We start from the raw sequence: 11,376 nt of genomic DNA on the forward strand, positions 1-11,376 counted from the left end.
TAAATGTTTCACCTTCTCTCTAGCTCTTAACTGTCGTTTGATACTCCTCGAAGTCACAAACAGGATACCTTGATGATGTGGCAAAATCGGCAAGCAGCTGTTTGACTTTCCTAAACAGATGCTCTTCTCCGAGACACTTGCATTCATTTCCTCTTAGGGGGCAAGCCTGACCAAGAGAGCCTGGTACTTTTCTAATGCCACAATTCATCAAAATGTTTCCACTGAGTCTTTCCATTTGTTTCCGTAGCAATGTACATAAACTCCACGGACCGCACATAATGCGAGCCAAAAGACTGCCTGGTGTCACTTGGGGCCAAAGATACAATGTTTTCCTTCAAATACTATTTTGGCTCGAAGCATATCACAGGGGTGTCCCCTACATGAATCAAGCGTCAAACTGCGGGGACATATAAATGCACACAGGACTTCCCCCAGCTGATAGATTACAAGCACATACCCTATGTATCTACATAACGAAAGCGGTCCGACTTACAGAAACACTGCAATTTGTAAATGTCCCATTGCTAATATTCTATATGGACCTAACAAGAGCATCATAAAAGAAGCATAGTAGAAGAACATATCAAGGCTACTAGATTTCTATATCTATCATATGTATATATACACATGATAGACAACAGAAATCTAGTGAATATATGAGAAAGTATAGCCAGATAATTGAGCACTCGCACCTGCTGGTCTCTGAGTTCCATCACATCTTGTAGCATGAACCGTATGCGAGCAGGTAACTCAGGGTTGTAACTGAATTGTCTTATTCGCTCAAAGTACTGCTCCATCCAACCCTATAACACGAGATAACACATTAGCTGGCAAGTACATGTGCGACTACAAACAACAGCATTTTTGGTTACTTGTAAATTACCACTAGATACGTTTTGTGAACACAAACGAAAAACTGATACTGTGATTATCCATTCCGGCTCACGCGTTAACCTACCTCTAGATTTGACTATTAATTTTCAATACACAATGAAGATGTTTGCCTACCCTAGCCTTGTCGGTGTCGAGGCGACGGCCGACAGTTTTCATGATCTGACACAGACACTCGAGGTCTTCTGACATGTCGCTCACACCGGTCGTCCTTTTCTTCTCCAGAAGCTGCTTAATGCACTGATGTAGAATTGTCTCGTGGAGCATGTCCAGTTTGCCGAGCTCTCCTGCGCAATGTACAGCGAAGCAAGAGACCATTAGTAATGCAGGTATTTTTCATGGCAAGGCAGGCATTGCCTCGATTTCATCTGAGATTTTTGGGGCCGCAATGCAAGTTGGAGATGCCCCCCACAAACAGTTTATTCAAAGAGCCTGATCTTTTTAGCCAAAGCCTGCAGACTGAAAGCATTTAACTATAAAAAAAGAAGATGCATTGCAATATCTTATTTTTCACGAATAGTTTCAGTGAGCTTATGCATGTAATAATTGCCAACAAAACGTTCTTCAGTCAGTTCATATCTAGAAATAATTATAATTACACATCTGTGATTAGCTCCTGGTCTGAAATGTATATGATAAAAACTCAAGTGCAACTTCAGCACAGGGGCAGCACAAATGTACTGTGTCAAGGCACAGTCTGTGATAGCTGATCTTCAATGTTTATAAAGAAAAGTCAGTCTGATAACAGAAATATGTAGGCATAAACTATTTTTATACGACAAGTATCATAATATATTCTGAAATTCGAGTATTGCTCCTCTTTACCAAGGAGTCAATAATGGAGCGAAGAAACAAAACAACATAGCAATGGCTTACCGATGAACTTGATGTTACCAAGCATCTTCTGTTTGGCAATATGAGCTTGCTCTTGCTCTTCTGCATTGAGCGTACGCCCATTGTCGTACATAGCTTGCGCACGCGCACGATTTTCGAACTCATCTCGACACTTGTTAAGTAGCAGATGACGAAAAGACTGAAAAAACGCGTACAAAAAATTAGCTTTGGCAATAATTTAGCATGATGTAAATAAAATGCTGACCGATTCTGTAAATAGCTGCTAAAAATTGTAAATTGTAATTGCTGTAATTTTTTTCTCAAAGATAAAGATAAGACTGTTTCACTGACTCTTGCTTGAACGAAAAATGTTGTAGTTTGCGGCATCGCATAGTAGTTGTTGAACAGACTATAATGCAGATCGTGAACGATGTCCGAAGCGTTTTTGTCAATGTCATGCTTGCATTCTCGATTTCAAATTTGTAAAATGTTGATAAATGATGGTGTAATATCCTTTAGGTGAAACAGTAATGTAGGCTATTTGCTCATTAATGCTATGAATAAAAATGTTGGTATTCGCTAACACGGCTGAAACCACCGGCTCGAAGGGCCGGTGTTTTGCCAATGTTACTGGCCCTCCAAATAATTTGCCGGCATATGCCGGTGGGCAGGTGCTAATTTCGCCCCCTGCACAATAATGAAGTAAATGGTACCTGGATTTTTTATGAATAATTATATTTTACAAGTTATGGCTCTTTATTTACAAAACTGTTGTGTTTTAAAAAACATTACAGATTTTCGTGCATCTTTTCCTAAAATATTTCCTAAAATAAAACATTTTAACAAAATTCCAGGGACCATTTGCTAGTTCATACTATGAACAACTTATGGCTAAAAGTTTACGTCAACTTTTTGCTATTTCTGAGAAATTTGGAAAAAAAACGTTTTTTTATATAAATTTACAATTTTTCCTGTCACATAATTAGCATTGAAATTTCTATTATTATTTTCACTGTGAGCATAGAGACATCTCTATTATTTTAAACAGATGTATGTTTAATTAGATTTGATGAGCAGTTATGTTGTAATGCCCTTTGCAGTGGTACCTGTCTGTAACCCTGACTGTATCCTTAATGTGGGGTACTGTACTTTTCTCTCCTATCTCTCTTCATAATCCCTTTTAACATGATGACAAGTAAGCAATAAACACACATTCGACATCTCACAAGCTAAAATATAATAAACTCACAGATACACAATTCCCAGAGCCTTGCTCTAATCTGAAATTGGGCGCTTCTTCACATAGCCGTCGACATAGCTGCGCGTACATAAAACTGTACTTCGGTTCATCAAGTGCTTTATCAAAAATCTGAAAGCAACAAATGTCATTTGACTTAAGACTGGTTAATTTGCCATGAGCTGAATTATTCAATAAAGGCAGCATTCGCACCAAGTTTTGCTGGCTACCTCAATCACAGGCTTCCCTGAACAACTTTTGTTACAAAAAAATGAGGTAATTAGCAGTCTACTATCTACACAATATATCACCATCTTCCTGCTTTATGTCTTCAAAACAGGAAGCTATGTATAAATGGATATTTCTCTGTCATTACAACTCGGAATAATCTAATTTTACACTCGTTTTAATGGTAACACATTGCTATGAAAAAGGGCGTCAGGGTTTGATATTAGCTGCTTTCACACGAGACTCCGTATTTATGAAATTCGGTATTTGCGAGATACCGAATCTGAGACAAATACGCGACCGAGCATTCACACGCTGTTTCGCGGCTTCAGAAATGCCGTATTTGCGAGCTGTGAGCTGCTTTAGTACACTGAAAAAAAACCAATGCGTCCAAGCGAACAATGCGAAATAAACAATCAGTGCACAGCAACTGCCGATAAAATACGTAGACTGGTCCAGGCTCGACATACTCGCGTTACGCGAGTGTAACCGTCGAGCTCGGACCAGTCTATAAAATACGCGGCTCCAGAAATTCGGTATTTAGCGTTCACATGAGATAAATACGCGGTCCAAGAGATTCGGAATTTCTCAAGCACGAGAAGTAATTCAGCATCTGGGAAGCTGCGTATCTCAACAAATACCGAATCTATTTAGATTCCATATTTGTTGGACCGCGCATTTTAGCCTCGTGTGAACGCTAAATACCGAATTTGTTGCTACGTGTGAACCATGAGTTATGGTTATATTTATTTGTATAAATTTTCAATCCAAACATAGGACTTAAATTTTAGGCAGTTTTCTTCATTTTTTTGGTAAATATGACTTATAGAAAAATCCCAGTGCTTTTTTTGGTTCATACTGTGCTTAACTTGTGGCAAAAGTTTTACTTTCTCACTCTTTGTGGTAGTTGAGAAATATCCAAAATACCATTTTTACATAAAAATTCAAAATTTGTGATGTCACATTAGGTGCTGGAAATTTCATGAAATGTTTTGGCTTACGCATAGAGATACACCTCATCTACAAATAAAACGTGTGATTGATTCGATTTATAAAATTTTTCCAATAACCGTTTACTCTTCATTAGAGCAATACCCGTGCAAAAGCTTGAGGGTATCCCAGTGCGCGAAATTAATGCCATTTTGCCGGCGACCGCCGGTTCAACCCCCTAAACCGTCGGTTCAACCGCCCAATATAATCAGTCCACTTGGCCTATTCAAAATTTTGCCTATCTTGCCTTTATATCAACAATATTTACCAATTTCCTGACTAGTTTTTACTTAGTGACAGGGTTCTCCAAGCCTTTAAATTATAGCATGGGGGGTGCTACGCACTGCTAGGGGGGTCCGGGGGCATGCCCGCCAGAAAATGTTTGAATTGTAGAAGCTCTGAGATGCAATCTGGGACACTCTGTGTGTAAATTTGAAGCACTGCATGTGGGGTAAAAATGTTTGTTTTGCATGGGCAAAGCCATCAGAAAATTCAAAATAATTATTTCTTGATGAGCTAGAAAACACTCGGATTTGAAGTATGAAAATGAACATTATTGTGCCAGCTAGCCTACACCAGTTGGTTGTGATTGATTGTCAGTTCAGATGCAAAATATTGAAAGCAAAAGGTTATACACCATAGATTAATTTTGGTACTATAACACGCGTATATAAGATAGCCGAGTCGGTTTAGAGTTAGTGTTAGGGTTAGGGATAGTAGACTGTTTGTACTTGTGTGTGGGACTGCGGTACCCGTAGCATCGAGACCAACGTCACGTGTATTAATTGTTTGAACTTCTTATGTATACACCAGCATATCGGCTATGATATTTAGCGTGGCGGGTGCATTTTAGAATGGCGGGGCTTGACGATAGCCTGGCAGGCCACCAGGCTATAAGTGCCCTTGGAGAACCCTGAGTGACTACTAAGAAGTAAATCATGATCCAGCAATTCCTGTCAAACAAGTAGAACTCCACTGATAGCAACGCATAATAAACACAAAGCTAATACTTTTATTGATAATGGAATAAACTGAACAAAATTTTGGGCCTGTTCAAACATCTTGTAAGGGCCTGTTCAATATGTCTAAGGGCCTGTTTAAAATTTTGGGTGAGCCTGTTCACATATTGGCTAATTTCATGCCCTGGTTAGCCTTAAAAGATAAAAGATACATTCCCGAAGCCTGTCCGCACTACGCTAGCATATAGTCTACAATTGTGGTGGTGGACAATATTGTTAGTTCTATTCCACTATTGTTTTATTATTTTTAAACCACTCAATAGTTACGATTACAATATTTAATTAATAATTTTACTTGTTTATTAAATGAAAATATATTGAACGAGGATTCGTTAGATGAAGGGGATAGTACTTAACACGTTCCCCGCGGATCCACGAGTCAGCTCGTGGGAACAATCAAAACGCATCCCCGCAGAGGATAGATTTATTGGTTTTTGTTACTCTGATTTCCAACAGATGGCAGGCACTACCTACCTATACATTAAACAGGGACAGTCTATATTACTACAGTCTTATATGAACTAAAGCATACAATGCTCTACCGTTGATTCGAACGTGAAATTATGAGTTTTGAGACTCAAGGTAAATTCGTAAAACTAGAAGGTAAACTAGAAGGCGTAGATTGAAACAAGGTTTGTTTACCGTTTTCCTAACGATATATCAGTGCTCGAAATAAGTGTTGTCCGGTTGTCCGAGACAACCAGAATTTGCGCCGGACAACCTAACCAATCTGAGACATTGTCCGGTGGACAACCAAGAAACCCTAACCCTAACACTAACTCTAAACCGACTCGGCTTTCTTATATATGCGTGGTACCCAATTAATCTATGGTGTATAACCTTTTGCTTCCAATATTTTGCATCTGAACTGACAATCAATCCCAACCAACTGGTATAGGCTAGCTGGCACAATAATGTTTAGTTTCATACTTCAAATCCGAGTGTTTTCTAGCTCATCAAGAAATCTTAATCGTGAATTAAATCGTGAATAATATAAAATCATGGGACCAGCTGCTATTTCCAACACTGGTATATGTCAGGTTTTCTGATTTATGAGAGGTGAACTCGATTTGGAACCAGCAAACCAGCAAGTTTCCAAAATTTTCTGGGGGAGTACCCCCATACCCCCGCCTGTTTTTCCCCCCCCCCCTCCTTGGAATCCTAGACCCGCCACTGAACAATTACATATCTTGGGAGCAGAGAACAATGAACAAAAATGTCGCCTTTTCGCATCGCGCCCAAAAGAAAGATTGCAGAGCTGAGAGGTAGAGGAGCCTTAAGGTGTGGAGAGGGAGGCGGAGGAGCCAGTAAAATATTAAGTCATCCACTATTTTGCGCAGTTCGCTGTTTTTGGCCCCCCTTGTTAAAAAATCCTGGCTACGCCACTGTTTTTGGGTGTTTTCTGATCATATTATTATGTGATTGAAAATAGGAGATCTGGAGATATTTTTTGGGACAACCAGAAATTGTTGCAGACAACCCGATTTTATGCCGGGGTTGTCCGCAGGACAACCACATTTTTTTTCTTATTTCGAGCACTGTATATAATATAGTAACTGTGTAGTATATAAAATTTCGATGTATTTTTGCATGTAGAAAAACAAAACAAGGTTCATACCCCACACATGTGTAAGAGTTGTCACATTTCTTACTAGGAAAAATTAGTATACTGTCGAGTGATATCATAACAAACTCGTGAAAATCCAACGGTGCAGTGGCATCTGAGACGAAAATGCACGAAATGTCCGTTTTTTCCCTGTTTTCATATCAATACATTATTATGAAGGGGAACGATTTTCATACTATTTGAGCGTGTAAGGGTGAGATAACACTCATGCAGAGTGAATGTGTCAGTTTGGTTAGCTTTCCTGCAAAGGAAATGTGGTAAATCAAAAAGTGAAAACGCGGTAAAAACCCGAAAATCCCAGCGCGGTAGGTGCATTGTTAACACCGGCAGCGTTGAATGTGTTAAGTATAACTTACCAGGAGAATGACACCCTTCAGGATGACAATAGAGTCAATTCCACATGTGAGAATCTCTTGACTCAGCTTGTCAAACTTCTCTGGTGTGAGCTTATTCAGAATGCTACAAAGACAATGTGCAGTAGAAGGCCACTCATCATTGAACAGGTTTCTTAACATAGTTTAAAATATTCATCAAACAAAAACAGGTACATGTGTGACTTAGAACTATGACAATGGAGGGAAAATACAGATACATAATATGTCATTTCCACAGAACCAGCTGAGCCAATATTTTTTTAGAGATGCTTATTTTTTGGCCACAGAAACACATACCCACGAACTTTACGAAAGATGGCATCGTTGCGCTCTTGTTCGGTGAAAGCATCTCGTTTGGTATGGCTTGGAGGAATCCATCTGCGTGTTGCGGGTGAACATGCACCTGCACTCTGGGGTGGCGTAACGTCCCTAAACACGACCAATGTAAATCATCAAAAAACCACATAAACGTTTATTTAAGTAGGTGCAAGTCAGCTATTAACCTAACATATATGTACTTGTAATGATCATGGATGAAACATAAAACAAACTAAAATGCTCTCATTAAGCCAGAAGTAGGCAATGAAATTGATAACGAACGATGCAAGTGGAAACAAACAGAAATGATACCAGTAGTAGGCATATGCCAGCAAGGAGTACCTGATCTTAAAATAACACTAGTTATTCACCACTTGAACAATTTAAAATTAATGTCACCTTGTTATATAACAAGTACACTTATAAATAGATTTTGTACATAAAAAATAATTATTAATACCACCACCCCCCCCCCCAAAAAAAAACACCACTCCAGGGCGCGAAATTGGCACCGGCCCATGCCGGCAAATTATTTGGAGGGCCAGTAACATTGGCAAAACACCGGCCCTCCGAGCCAGTGGTTTCAGCCGTGCTAGCGAGTACCTACATTTTTATTTATAGCATTAATGAGCAAATAGCTTACAATGCTGTTTTACCTGAAGGATATCACGCCATAATTTATCAACATTTTACAAATTTGAAACATGACATTGTGATTGACAAAAACACTTCGGCACTATTCACGATCCGCATTATAGTCTGTTCAACAGCTACTATGCGATGCCGCACACTACAACATTTTCCGGACAAGCAAGTCAGTGACAGTATTTTTGAAAAAAATATAAAAAATTTGAGGGCTGGTAAATTATGGTGAGGGCTAGCCAAAAACTGCTGTTACCAGCCGTCTGGGCCAGTGGCAGTGCACAAAAATCTGAATTTCATGCCCTGCCACTCTTTATCCGATATTTGTTTGAAACTAGCTAATATAACGAAACTTAGCGTTGAAAGCCTAGGGAGAACCCCACTATAAATTCAAGACCTAGTACAAATGAGTATTAATTATGGTTTGCAGCAGCTTAGATTAAAGATCAATGCTTGCTGCCTAGTGGCAAATACTAACCTTCCTCCGGCACGTCGAGATACACCACCCGGTTCTCGCGGCGTGTCCACGTTTAGGGCTTGGCGTCGACCGCGAATGTTGAGGGTTGATTAGAGGCAAACCTAAAATTGTATAAAAAAGACCACTTAAAATATAAGTGCCGCAAAGCGACAGCGCTCAACTGACGTGTACTGCAGGGTTCGACACTAACGCTAGTCCGTTAGTCCGAGACTAGTAGACAAGTGCCGCGGAGCGACAGCGCTCATCTAACGTCTACTGCGGTGACTCTGTGGTGGAGTGGTGGGATTTTAGTAAACCCTGTTAGTCCCAAATGTGTTCACATACACGCCAAAACAGTGGAATGCACAGGGATGGTATCAGGAACCTTCTCAAAGGAATGTTTGTTGGGATCGTTATGAAAGTTGCCACGAGATGGCGCGTGCGTTTAAGTGTCTTCAGATTAAAGATGGAAGCTCCCATCGTACATAGTAGCAACAACTATTTGCAAGACAGAATAGGTAAGCACTCATCCATTTACCTACGCAAGCCTACAGGCTGCAATAGAGAGCTGCCACCTGTAACTAATTAATGCAGGCAAAAAGTACACAGCCACCACCACATGCACTGGCAGTGGCCACTGGCAGTGGCATACGTTACATGTAAAATACTGACAGTACAGAATGCCATAGAAAATAAGGATTAAGAGGCATAAACCTCTTATCAAATTTAGCCTTGAAATCTACGTGAGATACATTGGGAGTCGTCATCCAGGCATGTATAATCTACTAGCAAACCCAGGCATGGTCAAATTCTTATCTAACAAGCATAAACCAAATCCAGTTTAACCCTCCTCTGGAGGTCAAATTAGGTTTTACCGAACACTTAATTCGCAATGTCCAGTCAGAAAATAGATTTGGCCTTTCAATAAGCCATAAATGCAGTACCGCTCGAAACAAAAAAGTTTCAACGCTCCGTAACAATGTGCCTCAAAAATATCTAAAATTGCGCAGGTGCCCAATGACCCCTTCTGACCTGTGGCCTCAATTTCTGGCTACACGTGGATGGCTTTTCCTACTATCATGCTAGTACACGACATACAGCCTCGGTGAGCAGCTAATTTTGCCGGAAAAAAAAAAAAAAAAAAAAAAAAAAAAAAAAAAAAAAAAAAAAAAAAAGAAAATTCTGCATCCTCCTAACTAAGTTAATGAAGTGTTCGTTTTCTTCTTACAATACTCATCTTGACCTTTGACCTTTGACCGGCCCCAGTTCGACATCCCAACGCTTTTCGACGATTCCCCCCGATGATGCCGAACTCGTATAACGATACGTCGAGTCGTAATGATTTTGGCCCAACTTTGACGTGGACGCACGCACTGCACGACGTACGGATCGAGACTGGACGCTCATCGCGATTCTACAGTTGCATCTGACTATGCTCAGATGAGGTAAAAAAACATTAACTCATCCAAAACTCCCAAAATAAGTTCCAAACAACAGTAATGTATTGTAAATTAAGTCACTTACTCTGGGTTTATACAGTGGATCGCTATGAATTGCTAAGCGATAGCCCCTGCATCTATAGGAAATAAGTAAACGTATCAAATAATTTTTATATTTTATTTTTGCCACGATATACTCGTCTTCCGATCCTTGTCTTTGCAGGTCGAGACGAGTATACTCGTTTCCGGTTGAGACGTGTTAACAAGTTTACTTGTTAACCGCTATGTACAATAGCCCTACACGCTCTCCTCTAGACGCCTAAGGCAGTAAAACATTGTTAAACAATGGGCCTCGAATCCCAGTCTAACTAATTCGATTGCTTGACAGTAGCGTTGACATAAGAACAACCACATCGATGCGTGTGTACTTGAAGGCAGTCCATACAAATAGGTATGAACTAACGTAAGATAAGGTAGCATCCTTATACCAATAGTATAATATAACATCATCTCAGATAGACGAACTATAGAAGCTTTGCGAAGGAGGTTGATCTGAGCGCTAAGCGATATCTTCACGGCAGTTCGCGCAAGGCGCACGCGAGAACGTACCACAATATGTGCAGCGTGGCAGCAGACGTCGGCGAATAATTGGCAGGGCACGGACCATAGATGCCACCGCGAAGTGAATTTTAGTGGGGAACAGAGGTAGACATTGGACGTTCACTTGTATAAAAAACATAATACGGAGGAAATGACAAATTTTTTTTAGCGGAAAAGACTCGGGGTCCAGCGCGGGGGGGGGGGCGGTCGGTCAGGGCGAAGCCTGGTCAGGTTCAGGATTTTAAATTTCACAACTTACAAGGCAATAAATGCATTAGAGACACATATCAGAACAGAATTGCTTACGAGGGAGCATATTACATTTAAATTACAGATACACGCAGGAGATATTGCAATGTCATTATCATAACACACAAATTATAACATACAAATAATTTACTTAGCTCTGCAAACAAAATTATTTTAATGTACACTTCCCACACACTGTCCAAAAGCTGAACCTATATGATATAAATAAGATGTTATGTCCAGGCATTCAAATTTGTTTCTGTCACGCAGTAGATAATATCAATAGAACAACTTACGGCTTGTCCTGCTGCCAAGGCAAGTCTGTGAGCCCCCCAGTGATCAGACATCAGGAAAGGAAACGCTTTATTTGCTACGCCAAAGGTTGCCCAAAAATCCTCCCTTGCGCGCACGATATAATATTCCTAACACCCTAGGAGCCAGGGGGCGATCGCGTGACATTAATTTTTTTAT

At 40.1% G+C, this 11,376-nt stretch overlaps 1 protein-coding gene across 1 annotated transcript; it reads right to left on the reverse strand.

Moving 5' to 3' along the window:
* Window positions 1-686: 686 nt before the first annotated feature.
* LOC106819226 (eukaryotic translation initiation factor 4 gamma 2-like) lies at window positions 687-8,720 on the reverse strand (the record flags this gene model as incomplete). The annotated part of the gene is made up of 7 exons (XM_014823875.1): window positions 8,639-8,720; window positions 7,498-7,629; window positions 7,183-7,285; window positions 2,975-3,094; window positions 1,768-1,924; window positions 1,009-1,178; window positions 687-803 (listed from the first exon to the last, which is right to left on the reverse strand). Coding segments are annotated over exons 4-7 (525 nt in total), but the record flags the coding sequence as incomplete, so codon positions are not given.
* Between the last annotated feature and the right edge of the window lie 2,656 nt (window positions 8,721-11,376).

This window comes from Priapulus caudatus, unplaced genomic scaffold (assembly GCF_000485595.1).
Source record: "Priapulus caudatus unplaced genomic scaffold, Priapulus_caudatus-5.0.1 Scaffold3001, whole genome shotgun sequence".
Taxonomy (NCBI): Eukaryota; Metazoa; Priapulida; class Priapulimorpha; order Priapulimorphida; family Priapulidae; genus Priapulus; species Priapulus caudatus.